Source organism: Pipistrellus hanaki (genome assembly GCF_964339955.1).
Source record: "Pipistrellus hanaki genome assembly, chromosome: 3".
NCBI lineage: Eukaryota > Metazoa > Chordata > Mammalia > Chiroptera > Vespertilionidae > Pipistrellus > Pipistrellus hanaki.
In genome coordinates, this window is record NC_140505.1 from 24,933,195 (window position 1) to 24,954,053 (window position 20,859).

The 20,859-nt window shown below is 42.8% G+C and overlaps 1 protein-coding gene and 1 long non-coding RNA gene across 2 annotated transcripts; one reads left to right on the forward strand and one right to left on the reverse strand.

The window, feature by feature from the left end:
• Positions 1 to 202: 202 nt before the first annotated feature.
• On the forward strand, positions 203 to 10,674 carry LOC311620475. The gene is made up of 3 exons (XR_014794698.1): positions 203 to 527; positions 2,576 to 2,658; positions 10,044 to 10,674. It is a non-coding gene; the product is annotated as an uncharacterized lncRNA (long non-coding RNA).
• Positions 6,303 to 20,151, reverse strand: UPF3A (UPF3A regulator of nonsense mediated mRNA decay). The gene is made up of 10 exons (XM_084879849.1): positions 19,385 to 20,151; positions 17,704 to 17,810; positions 15,995 to 16,101; positions 14,009 to 14,107; positions 13,775 to 13,885; positions 12,127 to 12,182; positions 11,883 to 12,041; positions 10,684 to 10,844; positions 8,129 to 8,426; positions 6,303 to 7,487 (listed from the first exon to the last, which is right to left on the reverse strand). The coding sequence occupies exons 1-10, from the start codon at positions 19,589 to 19,591 to the stop codon at positions 7,335 to 7,337; spliced, it is 1,458 nt and encodes a 485-aa protein (XP_084735975.1). The 5' UTR covers positions 19,592 to 20,151; the 3' UTR covers positions 6,303 to 7,334.
• Between the last annotated feature and the right edge of the window lie 708 nt (positions 20,152 to 20,859).

Consider the following 20,859-nt stretch of genomic DNA (forward strand, 5'->3'; position numbering starts at 1 on the left):
GAGAGTTTGGCGGCGCGCGCCCTTCCGCGCCGGCCAATCAGATCGCTGCTCGGGGGGCGCATCCTCTCCGCCTCCCCCCAGCTTGTGCGTCGGTGCGTGGAGCGGCCCGCCCCGCCCCCGGAAGTGACGTATCTCTTGCTCTGCTCCTGGGAGTTCTTGCTGGTCTGCGGGAGTTGGGGGGGGGGGGGGGGGGGTTGTCCTGAGCTTGCCGCCGCTGCTCCTGCCAGGTCCAGGCGTGCAACCCTGGCCTGGATGCGCCCCGCGGAGAAGGTTCTGCGCCAGGCGGAGGCTTGGCGTTGCAGATTCTCTGGCCGAAGGCGGCGGTAGATTAGAACCTGTTAGGGGAAAACAAGCGGATCCTCACCTGGCGTTTCCGCCCAGCAGGTCTCAGCAAGTTCACCCATGTTGAGCTAACGGTCTTGCCTCCAGGTGCACCGGCGTGAGCAAACGGCACCCCGCCTAGCTCTCCCGTGAGCAATCGCATCGCCGCCAGGTTCACCTGTGCGAGCAAAGGCCATCCTCGCAAGGTGCACTTGTGTGAGCAAAAGACATACCGTCGACCTCAGTTGCTGGCATCTCCAATCGGTTCTACTCTTCTCTATTCTAGTCTCCGTTTCGCGCGGAGTTTAAGATACTGTGTGTTAAATTTCTGGACATATTTTAACTTCTAATGTTTATATAGTTAACTGGGGTGCATTTTACGAAAATTTCAGATTTTTGTTCTTGTAGCAAAGTGACCCACTCATTTTTAGTTAGACTTCATCAATGCTGGGAAGGGGGACCACGAATAAACATTCAAACCATCCCCATCCTTCAAGGTTCAACTTTGAAATGAACTCTAAATCTCCTAAGATCAAAAAGTTCTTTATAAAAAAGGAAAGCTGGACACCCCACTAGATATACAGCCAAAAGACACTAACAGCTAATTTACGAAAGAGACAAATGTCCAGTAAACAGTAGAAATAATCTTCAGCCTTAATAATAAAATACAAATTAAAGCACTTTTTATGCTGTAAATTTTAAATGCGGAAATGAGAGAAACTTTTCTCTGAACATTAAGTTCTACATGTTAACTTTTGTGATTGTCACCTTTAATAAGTAATGTCATAAAATTCAGTATGGACATATTTAGAATGCTATTGTTAGGGGCAGAAATAAAATATTAGAGCTGCCTATTATGGAAAGATTAACAACCTTGTAGAAATCAGAGGCTCAGCCCTTTGAAAATCCTGTCTCTTACATATCCCCAGTCCTTTGCAAACCCCCAGCCCAAATTACCTGTAACTGCCCATTTTGCATATCCATTCATATCTCTTTTACCTACTTTCCCAAGTAATCTTTGTCCTTCTACCCAATATAAGCAGATGGCTTAGGGTTGGAGGCAGAGCAGACATTCGTGAATAACCTGCTGCTCTCCCATACTGTTGGCATTATTGGAATAAACACTCATATGTGATCCAGTCCTGTCTCTGCTGAATTGGCTCAAGTAGTGACAGGCAGTCCGGACCCATTTATTGTCTGGTTACACTGTTTTTCTTATTTTAAGTCTGTACTGTAAAAATGTTGTAATATTTTTATTGGAAGTGTTGCTTCCATTATCAGCATTACCAAAATAACTTGCAACCCTTTATTATTTTTTGCAGTTGTTACTCCTAAAGCCACCTCCTGGGAAATAGTTTATCATTCATATCACACAATTTCCAATTAAAGAACTGGTTGGAACTCTAAGACACATAGGAATATATCTGTTTATTTTCTGCAGTTGGTGAAGATGCACTGTCCTGGGTGATGTGTCCATGAAATGTCGATTTGCAGGGGTATACTTTTCCTTTGGTGTTTTGTGCTTTCTTACCTGCAGAAGGGAATCCTTTGGGTCTAGGAGTGACTGTGGAGTGTGGAAAGCTTCTGGAGCACTAGAGTTCTAGGTTTCGTTTCCTTAAGGATGTTCTTTGGAACCTTTTCACTTTCTGTTGTGAGATACACTTTAGAGACAGGTGCATTGTGACTGTAGGCCGTCATTTGTAAGGCTGCTTTACTTTGTTTTTCCCTTAAGTATTGAAATGAATTGATTATCCCAAATGAACTTTCCACGAACCTCTATCATAGGACAACTCTTGGAATCCAAAATCTAGATTGTGATTAGCACAAACTCTGGGTCTTTTTAATCCCCCCCCCCCCCCCCTCTATCAATAAAGGACAAAACACAATTATGCCCCTTTCCCTCTCTCTTCTCCTTCTGGGGCCTCCAATAGTGCATACATTAGTTCTCTAGATTCTGTTTTCTAAGTCATTTAAGCTATCTGTGGCCAAAGGGGGCCACATACTAACTTGACAAGCTAAGGGAAAGCCTGCATGGCGGTCTTGCAAACTTGGAGACCTAAAGTAACCACAAAGGATGGTCTGAAATTCAACTTTAACTAAAACAGTTATGGTGAGTAGTTCAGTCCTAGGCTGGTATCTTTACTGACAAGGCCAACTTTTACCTTAACTGAGCCCCTTTTTCTTTTTGCATCTATAATAACATACCCTTGAAATGTCTCAGTAACTTCTAACTTTCCTTTTTTTGGACCCCTAGGTACACAACATAATGTGCCTGGGCACCAGGACAGACACCACAAATTCCTTCATTGTTATCATGTTAATTGTTCCTGCACTCAAGTATGTGTCTATCATTTTACCTTTTGTCCAATCCCAGGAGTTTCTCCCGCCTCTAGTCTATCACCAGTGGATTTCATTTAACCCACCTTTGTCCCTCCTTTGGTCGCAATATATAAATATAGATGTAACCCGCCATTCTCCAGAGAATTATCTCAATTCATTGATGTTCTGTTTCCCAGCAGTTGTCGACAGATTGGCTCAAACTCACAAAAATTCTTTACAGGTTTGAACGTTTTTATGTTAACACATCCTTACTCTTTTCATTCTTTTTCCTTCTTGCTTCTCTGATTGGATGAATTCTATTGCCATACCCTTGAGTTTGCTGATCCATCTTTCCACTTAAGTTAGCTTGCTATTGCCCCCTGTTGAATTTTTCAGTTTATTGTATTTTTAAAAAATATATATTTTATTGGTTTTTTACAGAGAGAAAGGGAGAGAGATAGAGAGCTAGAAACGTCAATGAGAGAGAAACATTGACTAGCTGCCTCCTGCACACCCCCCACCGGGGATGTGCCCGCAACCAATGTACATGCCCTTGACCGGAATCGAACCCGGGACCCTTCAGTCCACAGGCCGACGCTCTATCCACTGAGCCAAACAGGTCCCGGCCAGTTTATTGTATTATTAATCCGTTTTTGTTTGGTACTTTTTAATATTTTCAATCTGTTGGAATTCTTACTTTGTTCATGCATTGCTCTCCTGATCTCAGTGACCATCTTTTTTATTTTATTAATTCTCACTAGAGGACATTTTTTCCATTGATTTTCAGAGAGTGGACAAGGGGTAAGAGAGAGAAACATGGATTGATTGCCTTCCACATGTGCTCTGAGAGGGTGGAGAAAGAGCCTGTGACTCAAGTTTATGCCCTTGACTGGAAATTGAACCCAAGACCCTTCAGTGCTCAAGCCGATGCTCTAACCATTGAACCCTGCCAGCCAGAGCTCAGTGACCATCTTTATGACAGTTATTTTGAGCTCTTTGTTGGATAAATCACTTATTTCCAATCCATTAAGATCTGTTTCTGGAAATTTATCTTGTCTTTGTTTGGAAAATAGTTCCTTATTTCTTCATTTTCCTTGACTCTGTGTTGGTTTCTGTGAATTAGATAAAACAACCATCTCTTCCAGTCTTGAGAAATTTGTCTCTTGTAGATAAACCTTGTCAGTCAGCTCAGCCCAAATAGCTGGTTGTCTCTCAAACCTTTATGATTGTCCAAGCCACCATCTTTGTTCTTAGAGGTTCCCAATAGTTGAGTGTGTACCAAGATCTGCCAGTGTTCCAAAGGAAGGATCCTGTTACCAGACCAAACCTGGTCCAGTTACTCAGTAGCTGCCAGCCAAAAGGCCATTCTGAGATGATTTTATGTGAAGAAACTATTTCAAGCCAGCAAGCAAGGTCACACTAAAGATCAGTCCCAAAGTAGTGTGTCCTGAACAAAGGATTGGATTTGTCTTTATTCAGGGGTATCATGCATAAACATTGTGAATTTTGTCATGGCATGTATAGATAGGGACATTCCTGCGCATGTACAGTTAGAAACATACATACAATGATATTAAAAAATCTCTGCTCCTTTTTATATTGTAACTAGAGGTCCAGTGCACGAATTCGTGTACATTGAAAGGAAATTAATTAGAAGTATTTTAAAGGCCGGTGAGAGGCCATGGGAGGTTGGCTCCAGGGCACGTCTGGCCCTCTCGCCCAATCTCAATAGGCCAAACCCCAGCAGCAAGCTAACCTACTGGTCAGAGCATCTGCCCCCTTGTGGTCAGTGCGCATCATAGCGACTGGTCAAGCAGTCAATCGAATGGTCAGACATTTAGTATATTAGGCTTTTATATATATATAGATGAGAAAAATTCATGAGGAGGTCACTAGAGGGTCCTCCAAGTAGCTTTTGCCAGCTTGGAGCAGATTCAGCCAGATCAACCCCCTGGTCCTGCAAAATATTCTGGGTTTGTTCCTGAAAAACAGCTCTTGCAATCATCAATGTCAGAGAGGAGCACAGTATGGAAGTTTAACTATTTAAGTTTCAGCCTTTCTGTTAAACTCAACAAATTATGGGACATGGTTACACTTTATAAAATCTAGAGCGATCTAAGTGGATTTACAGGTTAATCTGATCTGGCAACTTGGTTTTATCACTGGAGTGAGCTGGAGGGAGAAGGTGGGGACAGGACCCACTAGCTGCCCCCAACTCCAGGGAGGATTGCAGTCAGTACTTGGATGTGTGCTAATGAGAAGCAAGCCCCTTGGGGCAGCAGTTTGTACTCCAAGCTCTTCCAGGAGAATTCTGGGAGGTGGACATGTTTGTTCCTCTGTGCTGAGCCCTGGGTGACAGCAACGGCAAGTACCCATGTACTCATTAAAAATTGCTGCTTTTTCTCATATAGGCCTGTGGGTCTCATGGATGGAAGCCCCCTGACTTACAGAGTAGGTGCTTTGGGGGCCCATCCCTCAAGTGAGAGCCTTGAAAGTAGATGCTAGATATGGGAACCCTAGGTTCTCCTCAAAGACAAGCTGGTAATTGGGGATTTCCTTCTGGTTGTATGGTGTCTTGCCAGGATTGGGGTTTATGGTGAGAGTGAGTTTCAAGTAGCTACTTGGTTCTCTCTTGGTGTAACTATTTTTTTTACTTTATTTTTACTGATTTCAGAGAGGAAGGAGAGGGATAGAAACATCAATGATGAGGATCATTGATCAGCTGCCTCCCGCACGCCCCCTGCTGGGGATTGAGTCCGCAACCTAGGCATATGCCCTGACCTGGAATTGAACCATGACCTTCTGGTTCATAAGTTGGTGCTCAAACACTGAGCCACACTGGCTGGGCTTGGTATAATTACTTTTATATTAAGACTAAAGTATTATTCTCCTTTTCATGCCCATCCTCTCCTGAGTGTACTGTGGAGTTTTCCAGAGGCTACATAATACGCAGTGATGCTATTACTATTATATGATAGTAAATGGAACATGTGTTTATGTATTTTGTGCTTTAATATTTCTGTTTTAATTCTGAATACAGTAAACATCAATAGATGTAATCTAGTTAATAAACAAAAGTTCTGGGGTTGCCAATAATTTTGAAAAATGTAAGTCCTAAGACCAAGATATATGAAACCATTGTTCTAAACCACAAGTTTTGAAAATGAGCTCTAAAGATCTCCATGTCTTTGATCACTAAAATACAAACAAGCCAATAAGCCAATAGAACCAAGATGGGGGCCTTAGAAATAAGATTTACTATGTCCTGATCTCTCAGGTCTGGAAATCTCCAGATCAAAGCCAAAATGAGCAGCAAGGATCACTGCTCAGGAGATTCAGTCTAATGCATCCTCTAAGCAGGGTCAGCAAACGATGGTCCACAGGTTATATATGGCCTGCTACCTGTTTTTATAAATAAAGTTTTATTGGATTCATTTATATATTGGCTGCTTTCTCACCACAAGAGCAGTTTAGCAGACGTGACAGAGACCATATGGCCTGCAAATTGTAAAATGTGACTGTCTAGCCCTCTCAACCAGGGTTGGCTCCTCTAATCACTTGGACCTGGCTGAATCCACAGCAAGCCCTTCTCTCCCCTCCCCCACCAAGTTCTTGAAACTCATAGGTAACGAACAAGAACATAGCAATGGCATAGAACTGTGTCCAGCAACTACGGATGTTTTTAGTGATAAATGAGTCATTCTTAGTTTTTTGACAAACATTTCCTATTTAATAAGGAATAAATATAACAACAAAATATTCATATAGTTAAAGTACATTTTAAAAAGCAACGTTTTATTGTGTAAAATTCTATGTAGGAAAAGTACAATAGCTGGACTTGAAATCTATAGCTACTAAAATTTTTATTTAGGTTCAAAACACAGCACCAAAAATACCCAGACATTTTAAAATTTCACTAAAAGGAAAAGATACTATAGAATGCATACTTCAGAAAGCTACATAAAGTCACTTTAAAATTACCTCAGGCTGCAAAAAAGAAAAAACCTAGATGCTGTACCTAAATTATCCATGCCCCAAAAGAACGCCATTTATGTTAGCAATTCTTAAACTATAATGGTTATAAACCACAAGCACATCCATCAAAAGAATGTCAAACTACTTTGTTCAAGACAGTGGCCAAATTGTTAAAAGGGCCATAATGAAAGCTGTGGGGCTTTATAGTGTTAGGTTCCTATCCAAGGGACGACAGTACAACAGACTTCCTGGAATCTTAGGACAGAAGGCGCACACAAGGCTGAATTACCAGGATTACAATGGAATGACAGCTGCTCACTTCCCAGAAACGAGGCCTCACAAGAAGAATAGTGAGATACAAATCCCAACAGATTATTTGCTTACAAATGTATAAAATGCAAAGTGTAAGTTATTCCTACCACATGTTTAAAGTGCTTCAGAGTTCATGTTGTTTTGGTCATACTTTCCTACTTTCCCAAAGAGACTGTTTTCTCTGTTGTGGCTAAATGATACACAGAAGTTTATACTAGGAATGGCAAAATCAAAGAAAACTCTGTTCAATTTTTTTAAAAGATTGTTTCTATGCCACCAGTTTCTAGTTTCTTTGAAAGGAGCAGATTCACCTTGCAGGTTATGTTGCAGACTCTTGTACACATTTCTAATCCATGGAATTTGGAATGCGAGCTCACCCTTGTCACAACTGTGGCATGTGCACTGACTCAGTCTGCCTCTTTGCTCTTCTTGGAACCAGCCCCTGCAGAATCTTCTGCCTCAGCCCTCCTGCTATCTCGGCCCTCCTCCGAGAATCTTCCTCCACATTCGCGCGCTCTCGTGCGAGCTCCGGGCTGGTACAGTGGCAAGGCCGGCCGGTCCTGCCAGGACAAAAGAGTGCGTTACTCTTCCAAGGGCTGGCAATGAGGAGGGAACAACACCACTATTTCCAGGGACTGAACATCTTAAATATCTAAAGACTGTCAGTCTTACAGCTAAAAATCAGCCCTTTCACAACACTATCTCAGAAACCAAGCATTTCAAGGCAATAAAAAGCCATGAAAATACAGTTACTATGTTTCTGCTCAAACCTACAACACTCTGTGGAAATAATACACCATGACACTCTCAAGCCAGTTTGAGAGGTGACGAGTCAAACACACACACATCTCAGTCCCACACAGTGGCCCAGCAGCAAACCTGAGTCTGAAACAAAATGAGTCACGGCCCCTCGGATGGCTCTTAAGAGTGCTAAACGAAACAGTTATTAACATTCATGTGGATTATTTCTGAACTGTCCCCTTCATAGAAAATACCCATCATCTTATTAAACTCTTAGAGGTGGTGGGATAAAAACAAAGACTGAATAAAGTACACAAAATGAATTAAGTAGCTTCCAGGCATGAGGACAGTGGGATGAGGGAAGAGCAGTGCGATTCTGAAGGCTGGGACCTGTACTCCCAGGGGGAACAAATGCTCCTCAGGAAACCAAGGAGGGATGATCCCAAATCAAGAAAAGAACCTTGTTCCGCACTCTCTCCTTCCTGGGTGCCGGGCTGTCCTCGCTGTTCTGTTCTCTCCCTGGTCTCTCTGCTGCTTCCACAGGGCCTCCGCGGTCCTGGCTCCCCGTCTTCCCCCTGTCGGGGGTGAATCCTTTCCCCAGTTTCATCTCTTCCTCATTTCTTCTTGAAAACTTGTCAAACTCATAGTGAGCTCTAAGCTTTCTGCTGTCATCCAAGTGGTATCTTTGTGCTTCGAGTTCTTTTTCTCGAAATTTTCTCTCCATATCCTTTTGCTCTTTATCACTGTCATTCTGTGACCTGTGGTTTAATACAAATGATCAGTAAGCTTACATAAACTGCTTGTTGATGACCTGCCTTCCCTTCCAGACTATAAGTTCCAGAAAAGGCAAGGAACATGTAAGTCTGCCCATCACTTAATTTAAAATTTGTATGCACACACCATAGGCATTCAGTAACAACTATGAAAAATACGAATAAATTGCCGAAACCGGTTTGGCTCAGTGGACAGAGCGTCAGCCTGCGGACTGAAAGGTCCCAGGTTTGATTCCGGTCAAGGGCATGTACCTTGGTTGCGGGCACATCCCCAGTGGGAGGTGTGCAGGAGGCAGCTGATCAGTGTTTCTCTCTCATTAATGTTTCTAACTCTCTATCCCTCTCCCTTCCTCTCTGTAAAAAAATCAATAAAATATATTTTAAAAAAATATGAATAAATTGTATTAATAATATTTCCTGTTATACCTGAGTAACACATATGTATTAAGTGCTATGGTAAGGTACCCAAATACACATATTTTTAAAATTCTCAGTACACTTCCAAAATAAATATATCCCCCCCTCATTGCAGATAAATTAAATGAGACTACATGTGGTCAGGTGACTCCCAGGATCCCAAATGCACATCCATCACGAGGCAGAACTGATAGTAACAGCTTAGTTTCTGCTTCAACCATAGCTAAAACTACCTGAAATTTAATAACATTTGTATATGTGTCAAACTATTAAGTGAATAGTAAGTAAACAAGTGGCTGATTAGCTCATTTGGTTCTTAAAGTCTTTCCCTCCACCAACCACTGGCAAACGGCCTTACATACCACCTGTGGACCCCCCACATACAGAAGCGGCAGGACTGGTGGGGACAAAAAGATCTATGAGCAAAGCGTGAACTGGTGCTAGAAACATGACAAAAGGCAGTGCTGTGTCCTAAGTCAGCGGTCACCAACCTTTCGGACCTCACGGACCACCAGTGGTCTGTGGACCACCAGTTGGCGACCGCTGTCCTAGACAATAACAATACAAATGTCTGTAACATAAACCACAATTTTAACCGATCAGATTTGACGTCATGTATAAATTAATTTTATATACAAACAAATGAACTAGAACCCACCAAAAAGAGGGAGAGGAGCTTTACATAACTCTATATTCAAGGAAGGCAGTCATAAATCACTCAGATTACTGTGATCCTGGGCTAACAGCAGTCTGATCCCATGGTCTTGCCCTCTGCACTTGAATCTACTTCCAGCCTCTCCTGTGAGCGGAACAGCCCTTGCCTCCAGGAGGCTCTGCAGGTGTCCAAATGCAAGGCAAGGGCAGGAGCCCTGGGTAAGGGGGACAAGAACCCCAGCTGCATGTGGCCCTACTGACTGTGGGACATGTCCAAACTCAGGGTCAGGGGCAGGATGAAGGGGCTACCTCTGGAAAAGCGAATGGCTGGTCTTTCTCTGGACCCTGCGCGGACTGCTATGTGTGTCTTGTTTCCAGAGAAGCCCAGGTCCTTTCGTGAGCTCATGTCATGAGCAGGTAAAGAGCTATGGGTCACAACACCAGGATCTACAGCTGTGTGACAAAGTCCATGGCCAGAGGGCTGACAACTCCCACAAAGGAACTGCAGCACTCAGAATTCTATCTTTTCAGGATAAGAAGACTTTCAGCACCTGAAGGACCAAGTTTCCCAAATTCCTGATTCCAAAGACAAATTGAAGGAAGTCTGGAAGACCAAATGGGCATGATATCTCAGAAGACACAGGAACATTACAAACTGATAGAAATCACGAGGAAGCCCTGACTGGTTTGGCTCAGTGGATAGAGCGTCGGCCTATGGACTGAAGGGTCGCATGTTCGATTCCGGTCCTGTACCTTGGTTGTGGGCACATCCCCAGTGGGAGGTGTGCAGGAGGCAGCTGATTGATGTATCTAACTCTCTGTCCCTCACCCTTCCTCCCTGTAAACAATAAATAAATATATATATTTTTTAAAATCACAAGGAAAAGAGACTGGGAAGAAGATCCTGAAGACTTAATGTGCAACAAGAGAAACCCAAAGGAAATACAGAAGGACATTTCTCTGACTCAAAGATAGGTTTGAGGCTGCAGACCAAACAGGTTTACCAAGTTCCTAGCATGACCAAAAAAGAAACAAAAAGGTGGACAAGCATTCAGGAATTCCAAGAATGCCATGAAATATGAGCACCCGCACTGACAAAGGATGTGTGACCATGACTGATGACCATCCTGTGACGCTGAGCGTGGCCAGAGAAACAGAAGCCCGGGCTCACTTTTCCCTGCGCTCCTCCGGCAGGCTCTCCCGGGGCTTGGCCTTCCCCACGGTGCAGCCCGGACCGGCTTCCCGCAGTCCCTCTCCACTTTCAGTCTCCTCTCCAGGTTCTTTTGGTTTCTCAGTGGCTGCTTCCTCTCCCTTTTCCAGTTTCTTAAGAAGCTGAGAAATTATAATGTTAGTAAAACACCACTTTAAGAGTATATTAATAAAATATTAAAACTATATAGTACCAATATTGAACCCAAATGTTTGAATACAAACAAAGATAAAGGTCCTGCAAGCACTGACATTTGATGATTTTTCTGCCTATTGCACAATTTTAATGAATCCCTATAAGGCACCTTATCCCCTTCATGGAGTGAGTTAAGAAGCACATTAGGTTGAAACCCAAGTTTAATAAGGTCAAATGAGCAGAACACTAAGAAGGTATGGGCTGACTCTAATTTGGGGAAACATATTTTACATAGCAAAAAGTTCTCTCTGTGCATGAAACAACCCTTCTAAATGAATACATCAGGCAAAGGGAAATTGGGCAAGAGATGCAGAAACCATTTCTATGAAAATCCAGTTCTATGAGTCAGCCTTCATAAGGCAAGGCTAATATACACTGAGCCACTGGTTTTCAGATGTGTATTTTTTAGTCAGAACATATTTTCATTAAAGTAAAATGTAAGCATGCCAAGACCGGTTTGGCTCAATGGATAGAGCGTCGGCTTGGGGACTGAAGGGTCCCGGGTTCGATTCCGGTCAGGGGCATGTACCTTGGTTGCGGGCATATCCCCAGTAGGGGGTGTGCAAGAGGTCCCCAGTAGGGGGTGTGCAAGAGGCAGCTGATCGATGATTCTCTCTCATCGATGTTTCTAACTCTCTATCTCTCTCCCTTCCTCTCTGTAAAAAATCAATAAAATATATTAAAAAAAAAAAAAAAAAAAGTAAAATGTAAGCAGGAGCCCAATCTATGGTACTTCAATGCAGGGCTCCTCTGAGCGAAGTGCTCCATTCGCACTCAGGAGGCTGGTCCTCTTCCACCCTCCCACCCACTCAATCCTTCCAAAAGCATGCCCAAGGAACCCCAAGGACTCGGGGAACACAGTTTGAGAACTACTATTAAAGAAACCCAGCTAAAATACTTAAAAGGCATGATTAGGATAGCAGAACTATTTTTGGGAAAAAAGATATGAAAGGTCTCCAAATTACCTTAATCCTTACTTCTTTCTCAGCAGCTTTCTTTTGTTTGTCTGTTTCTTTTCTCTTACATTTTTCTTCTTCTCTTTTCTTTCTTTTTTCCTCTTCCCGTATGCGTTTCTTTTCCAATTCCCTTCGCCTTCGCTCTTCTCGCTTCTCTTCTCGAATCCTCTAAAGAGGTGGAAAAGTTTGTGCATAAATTGTCTGCATGGATGTGGTAGAAACATAAAGCATATGCACAAAAGGCCAGACATACCTGCTTTTCTAATTTTCTATTTTTAATGTATTCAAGAAGAGGTGTGGTTCTTCTAGCTAGAACAAAAAAATTGTAATAAAGTATTTAACTAAAAAATAAGATTTCTTTCCTTTGTTTTAATAATTTTTAAAAAATATATTTTTATTGATCTTCAGAGAGAAAGGAAGAGGGAGAGAGAGATAGAAAGATCAATGATGAGAGAGAATCATTGATCGCTGCCTCCTGCATGCCACATACAGGGGATGGAGCCCACAACCCAGGCATGTGTCCTTGACTGGAATCTAACCTAGGACCCTTCGGTCCACAGGCTGATGCTCTATCCACTGAGTCAAATGGGCTAGGGCATCTTGACTATTTTAAATACTTGTTTTCAATATAATATTTAAAATAATTAAGGAAACTTAATTATGAAAAGGTAGTTTATGTCTACTCAAGTTTTTGGAGACTGCTAGTAGGAGGTAACTATTTATTTCTAAGACACACCATTTGCAGCTATAGGGCTGATTCAAACTGATTAAGTGCTCTGGCTGTGTTTATCAACTTGTTGCTTGCTCAGGAGGCCTGGTATGTTTTTGAACAGCAGCAAGATGATCTCATATTTAAGCCACGCATCTCATTTCAGTGGTTGGTCTTTAAAAAGATACTGACTCCAACCTTGAGATATAATGCTCTTTCCCGAATACAGCCAGACACAGAGCATTCAAATGTCTTTTCAACTGTTCATTCATCACAACTCTGAAACAAGACGAGTATAATGTAACTGAAAGCTCAAGCTATCCCATCCACAGATACTCAGATTATTTTCCCAAGTTGCTGTCTTGCAATCCCATTGTCAAAAGTAGGAAATATTCTACATTTCTGCCAAATCTGTCTTATTTCTTATGAAAGTCATAAAAAAGAATAAGTATCCTATATAATAAAATGTAATATGCAAATAGACCAAACAGCAGAACAACCAAAAAACCAATGAAAGCATAATATGCTAATTATATGCTAAGGCTGCTTAACCACTTGCTATGAAGTGCACTGACCACAAGGGGGCAGATGCTTCAACCGGTAGGTTAGCTTGCTGCTGGAGTCTGGCCCATTGGGACTGAGCGAGATGGGCTGGATATGCCCTGGAGCCCTCTCATGGTCCCTTCCCGGCTGGCCAACCCCCCAGCCAGCAGACCCTGATCAGCCTGGATCAGAACTGGGTGAGGTGGGGCCGGACATGCCCGGGAGCCCTCCCGTGGTCCCTCACCTGCACAATCGTGCACCGGTAGGGTCCCTCAGCCTGGTGTGCACCCTCTCGCAATCCAGGAACCCTCGGGGGATATTGGAGAGTTGGTTTTGGCCAGATCCCACAGACCACTCCCTTTGGGAGGGTGCCAGATGCAGGACTCATGGCTGGCAAGCGCTGCTGTGGCAGTGCGAGCCTCTCCCGATTGGGCTGATTGGGTGTGAGCCTGCAGCAGGCACAGTGGGGCCTGAATAAGCAGGAGTAGCAGGTAGGAGCTGCAGGTGGTGTTGGATTGCAGGTTTCGCCCGTTCCCGGCAGGCCACCCAGAGGGACCCTACCCATGCATGAATCCGTGCACTGGGGCTCTAGTATACTCTATAAATACAAATCTTAATACAGTAAAGAGAGGAAATGAGCAAAACAGACCAATAAGTTCTCTTGTCTTTGCCTCTATGTCTCCCAGAAGAGTTTCGGGATTGGCACTAGTTTTCTCTTCCTCTACACAGTAAGTTTCTAAGAACTTCTTATATTCTGGATCTGCATATTTAAAGAGAAAAAAGAAAATAAATATACTTCTCCCCATATAAAGGAGATAAACTGTATTTGATCATTGTATTTAATTTGGTAGTTTCATAATGCAGCCTTTGAAAAAGGACTCACCATCGTCAATGCTTCCGGTTTTGGCATCCTTTTTCTTCAGCTTCTTTTTGGCTATCTTCTGGAATGGAGCAAATTCTACCACTGCAGGGTATTCTAGCCCTTTAACCAAAAACAAATTCCAAAAACCATTTGGAAATTCTTCAATATTCATTTTGTAGAAGAATGATTTAGCTTTCTTAAGGATTGAACTTAACAATGAAAATGTTACTGTTAAACTATAATTTAATTATACTTTTAAGCAAGTGCAACCTTAGCATGTCAGACTCCACATTTAAGTAAAGGAGAACAATTGTTTATTAAAAAAAATGATTTATCCTATTGTAGTGGTGATTACATGATTGAATACATTTAAAATTCATCACACTATATACCCTAAAATGGTGAGTTTTGCCATGTTGCTTATACCTCAATAAGTGTCTCTCTTCTCACTAAAAAGTGTAATATCTTTAAATCAGTTTCTTAATTACATTTAAATATTTTAATTTTAAAAGCTTAATTCAATTATTAATCTGCTATATGAATTCAAAAGAAGTACTTTGCTTTTGAATAGACACATGGCTAAAGAGGGGCCTTCAAAGTGTATACAGAATATTCAAGTAAAATTTGCTTCAAATAAAAAAGTTCAGATTGAAAATCACTACAAATTCATTTTGTTGTGATATGGGTTGGGGGTTGGGAGGATGCACATAAAAATGTTCCCTGGGAGAATCTGCTAGATGCTTAATAAAAATAGTACCCTCTACCTCCATACTGTACCCACTGAGTAATCACTTGATATGGAATGACCAGGTGACTATGATACTGTAATGCTCTCATTTGTCTGGAAGACACACACTGCAACATTAGTGAACCATGAAAAAATTACGCTGTGTAACAAACAACTCAGAAAAAGACAAATACTATATGATTTCACTTCTATGAGGTATCTAGAGTATTAAATTGCATAGAAACAGAAATTAGAAGGGTTATTGCCAGAGCTCAGGGTGGGGAGAGAAATGGAGAAAGTTGAAATTTATTGTAATAAGTACAGAGATTTTGCTTTGTAAGCTAAAAAGAATTCTGGAGATTGGTTGCACAACAATGTGAATATACTTTACACTAGTGAACTACACACTTAAAAAAAATAAGATGGTAGATTTATGTTATGTGTATTTTACCACAATTTAAAAAAAGAAAAAAGAAAAAGGCACTTGAATGAATTACCGAATAAATGAGCATTCAATAGAAATGTCAAATAGGTCAAGCATTAAACTTGCTTTTATAGCAAAAAAGTCTGGGTTTCAATCTAGTCACTCTTTAACCCGCTTTTCTAATTTGTGACCCTCTCCCTTCCCTGCAATGAAAGGGAAGAAAACACTGTCAGTAGTGGGGGTGGGGTGAAATGGAAAGAGGCTGGTTGGTGATGGGTATATAGAAAACAATATGCTCTTAAAAGTGTACACACATGATAGCAGTGAACACAATGGCTGACAGTCTGACAGGAAAGGAGGAAATAGAAAAAAAAAAAGTAGAGGTAAATTACATTGTCTCAGCAGACAACCCTGTTAAATAGGGTCAAAAATTGATGCTCAGTATTACAATCCCTTCCTGAATGACATCATCCAGAATATTTTGTTTAGGAAGATACTGATATAAATAAACAATATATTTTAGAAAATTTTATCCAACATGGGTAAAATAATTTAGTTTGGAGACATAAAAAGCAAAGTTCACTTATCCAGAAAGCGCATTTATATGGAAAAACTTCAATCTCCTTTGATAATACATAAATAGGTTATCACTATTACACAACTGTTAGAATTCTTTCCATTGATACATCATTTTAATTTTTAACAAGCACACAATCACTATAACATGATGTAAATTTCTGCTTTACTTTAGATTTGTATCTGATAGCTTTTTTATTAAAACTCACAAATATTCCAGCATACTGTAATGAATGTACTTAAAGACTGTAACAAAGGTTTAAAAAGCCAATGACCCAACCTTTGTTGTCAATGAAGATATAGCCATCAAACCGATCTCTAAAAAGAAGAATGTCATCAGGATTCCTAAAATTAATGTATGCTCTTGAGTAGAGATGAGGATAAAGACTGAAATAAGAAACAACAGTGAAAATGGTTAGTAAAAAAAAATATGACTTCTTTAATTTTGCCTTTGTTTTCCTTGTCTGAATACAACAAAACTACTTCAGATAAAACTTTTTTGTCAAAGATTCATCCTTCATTAAATGACAACAATCTGGGTATTCTTTAGCAAAAAACACTTAACACACAATCAAACAAAACATTAACTGATACCTTTTTAATGACTTGGGAAAGACTCTAGATTAGTTTCTCTACTGCATGGAGCCAGGGCTAACATACTGGTTCTCAGGGGTTGGAAAGCAAAGTCATGCCTCATCCTGCATCATGGTTGCAATACAAATTAGTTATAATTCCCTCATAGAACAAAATGTTATATTGTAAAAAAGATTCTTTACTGACTTAGAGATCATTTTTAGGTGTTAGAGTATTTACTATAGCACAATAAACAGGGTCTTGACAGAACTAAACTTTTCTCTGCTATCTCACAACTACCAATTTCCTTCAGGACAGTTACTCTCAACCTGATATCACTGAGGAGTACACTGAGGCTCAGAGAAATTAGGTACTTTCAGAGGGTGCCATCAGTTAAAAGGTGGGCCTGGGATTCCAATTTGAGCCAGTTGGGGTCCAGTGTCAGCCCTCCTACAACTGTACATTTTCTTAAATTTTAGTCATTTGGATATCATCTTTGTTTTTTTAAACCCCATTTATATGTACCTTGTAGAGGGATTTTTTTGTTGAATAGACTAACATTATTTATTTTAATGTATTGTATTTATTCAAAAGTAAAGTTTTATGGTTACCATAAATGAGAACTCATGATATTGAAGATAAAAAGGATAATAATAATAAAAACATAGTGAAAATCACTAAATCTCAGCTGAACTGTCACCTGTTGAAGGTCTAACCTGAGCTCAACACTCTCTTTAACAAAAGAGAGATTCGAAAATAAAATGTGTCGTCAGAGTCATCTATCTCCCAAGTTGTAAAAGGAAACTGAAAAAGATATAAACTGAGAGGAGTGGGGTGGAGTCTGGGTATTAGTGATGGAAGGGAGCAGAGTGGGATTACTGGGGTCTGGAATTTCTGTTTCTTTATCTGGTGTTAGTTACATGGGTATGTTCTCTTGTGAAATTCATCAGGTTATACATCTATATATTCAATTTACTTTGTTATACCTTAATACATTTTACTTTAAAAAGCTACACAAAATATGGTTTGTAGATATTCAAAAACAAAAATTAGGTAATATGTTGTTACATGGTCTGGCTTTGTTTTTTTCTTAGACTGGTGGTGCCAGTAAAGTGACCAGATGTCCCAATTTCCAAATATTTGTCCTGCGTCCCGCGGCGTTTTAAAAAAGTCTCCATTTTTGGATAAAAAGCGGGATGTCTGGTCACCTTACAGTAGAGGCATATTTCAAATCTACTTTAGAGACCTTTAGTGATCTGCCTACTTAAAGTAACTTGCAGGAATAAAGGACTGCTCTGATTTCGGGGAACATGTGGGAAAGAAGAGGGAAATGGAGATGTCTTCTATTACCTACAATAATTTGCCAAAAAGAGACAATGCCTCTCAGATTCTTAATGTTGGTAAACAGCTTCTCACCTGAGATCCCCAGTAAAGAATTCAAAGTAATCGTGTGCAGGTAGTGGATGTAGCTGCTCTTCCAGCTGCTCCTTGGTGAGGCTGGGAGGGAGGCGCCGGATGACTACCTGGGGAAAGGAAGCTGGCTGGGTTTTGTTTCTCTCTTACTGAATTAAGCTTTAATTATTTCAATGTTTGGTGGCCTGTATTCATGCTCAGAGGAAAATCTAATCCAGGAGTCTAGCAGAAATACATATTTTAGGAAAGGATAAAAAAAACCTGAGAACATGGCTATCACAAGGGTAATTAAGCATGAATAATTGAAAAAGGAACCCTGAGGTCAGAAGAGGCTGTGCATAACAGTCCTTTTTCATATAACCATTCCATTACTACTGGACAACCCACTGGTATATCTATGCCCGAGTTGAAAAAACAATAGCTTCTCCTACACTCTCTCTGCAGGGTAAGCCACATGAGAAGGTAAGACCCATGCAGGGAACGTATGCATGCTGGAATGTTTGTTAGCAGCAGTAACATATCAATGGTGTATTTGCTCTTACTGCCAAGAGGAATGCCATTTGCATTGGACACCTTTCGCCTCCAGTGCAGTGTCCACACTGCGGGTCCTCTCCCACCGCGCCACCAGGCTTTCCCAGGTTCTCTTCCCAACTTCCCTGGACCTGATAGGACCTTCCCTGAGCCGCACCCACCGCTTTCTGTCCCTTCAGGCCCAGGTCCTCGACATTGTGGAGCTGCTGAGCCCAGCGTCTCAGCCCCAATAGGACACGTCCATCTCCAGAGACTTAATAAGTTTCTTTCTCCCCAAACCAGAAAAGTACTAAGCCTAATCAGTGGTCATGGACAACAGGGGGGGCGGGGGCATACGTGGGGAGGAGTTCGGGATGGGAATGGGAGGGGGGGGTTTGAGGAAAATTATGTGATACCATAATCAATAAAGAAAAGTTTTTAAAAATATATATTTTATTGATATTTTACAGAGAGGAAGAGAGAGGGATAGTTAGAAACATCAATGAGAGAGAATCATCGATCAGCTGCCTCTTGCATACCCACTACTGGGGACGTGAAACCTGGGACCTTTCAGTCCGCAGGCCGACGCTCTATCCACTGAACCAAACTGGTTTCGGCTCAATAAAGAAATTTTAAAAAGTGCTCCGAAAACTCCCTGGCTGCAGGAGGGGCTCAGGACAGGCAGCCTGGCCGCTGTCCGCGGTGCTGACACGCTAGCAGCTCCGCCCCCGGCCCCGCCCACCCGCCCAAGGAATGCACCTTAGCCCCGCCTCGAGCGCCTGCCCTTTGGCCTCGCCCACTCTCCCATTGGCCCACCCAGCCCCGCCCTGGCTCCGCCTCCTCTTGGTCGGGAAGGTCTTCCTCCCGAAGTAGGCCCGCTCTCCTCGCCCCGCCCTCCTCCCTCGCCCCGCCTCCACCCCGCTAAGGACTGGCCTTCCAGGGCGTTGGCCCGCACCATCCCATCCTCTCCCTCCCCATCACTCTGAAACCCTCCGCCTCCCCCAGCGCGGGAGGCCGGCACCGCTCCGCCCACCGGCGTCCTGCCCTCGCCCTCCCCGCAGGCTCAGACTCCGCTCTCCTCCCGACTTCGCCGGCACCGCCATTCACGCCCCTCCGGGTCGGGGAGGACCTTCATCCTTCCGCCCCGCTCCGCCCCATTTCCGGCCACACCCACCTTGCTCAGGACCGTCCTCTTCTCCTCGCGAGGTTTGCCTGCGCTGCCTGCACAGCTGGAGGCCAAGGCCGGCGGCGCCCCCGCCTCTCGCCGAGGCGACTCCCGGGGGACGTGGACGTCCGCGGCGGACGGCCTCTCCCTTCCGCTCTGGCTCCGCGCAGCAACAGCCACGCCGGGGCCTCCGGGTCCCTCCTTCTCCGAGCGCATTCCGCACGGCCGCGGGCCCACCGCCGCCTCCCGCCTCCTGCCGGGGCCTAAACTTCGCGAGAACTGGGAAGCCTCCGCCTCCACGGCACCCCCGCCCCCCGGCTTCTGACACCGCCCGCCCCCTCCCCGTCCCTGCGGCTCTGAGGCCGCTTTTCTGCTCCCCGAGCGAGACCTCTGCAACCGCCCCCTCACTCAGGGTTGCAGACAGCTCGGGGGTTAGTGGCCTTGCGGCGAGGTGTTCGGTCACAGAGCAGCTGGGAGGGAGGGTGAGAGGTCCGACTGCCCGCGCTCTCCTGCCGCCTGGGCCTCGGGCGCAACTTGTCTGCAGGCGCCGGACACTGAGGGCCAGAGGGTCTTTGTCTCAGCAGGACTGCATTTGTCTCCCACGGAGAAGAGCCGGCCGGCCCTTTGGGCTAAACGTTACTTACACGTGCTAAATAAACGATTGACAGCTTTTCTTTTTTTTTTCCTTTTCCAAGGAAATCTGAACGTTTCACCAGAAAGCAGCAATTCTATGTAAGAAAAGTGAATCGATTGACATACAGCACAAATCGGTGGCTTTTCTATACGGAATAAAATAAAGGCATCAGAGGCGAGAGAGCATGAATTGGCTGGCATAAAAAGTTCATGTTAGCTGGCCTTAAGTTCAGGTGTCAACGCTGACCCCTGTCTGGTTCGTGGTTCTGGCTAGATTGGAGTAACTAATAGTTGAGACCCACGACATTCACAAAACAAGTCGTAAGGTTTTCAAAAGTAGTTTTTGCACAACTTTTGGGGGGCTCTCAATTAATAGAACAGCAACCAGGCCAGGTTCACATTTGTATATTTTTATTTTACAAATACAGGCATTAACATTTGGTTAGTAAAATTTATACATGGAAGTTCTTCATTTTAAAATGCAACGCTTTTTCATAGTTTTCTCTTTTTTTTCTTTATACGTGTTGGCTATACTGTAATTCATAGTACCTTTCTCTCAAGAATTTCAAGTACAATTAAGGAAATTGGAGAATGGAGTAACTGAGGCATTAAGAGACCAAGGGAGCCACTGGCTGACACTGGAAGTGAATCCAGTTTTACTGCAAGCCAGTGCTCCTTGAACCACTAAAACCTGTGAACACAGTGGAAATACACTGAGTGACCAGATTATGATGATCTCTGAACACGTAATAATCTGGCCATCAGTGTGTGTGTGTGTATACATATATATGTATATGTGTATATATATATGTGTGTGTGTGTGTGTGTGTGTGTGTGTGTGTGTATATATA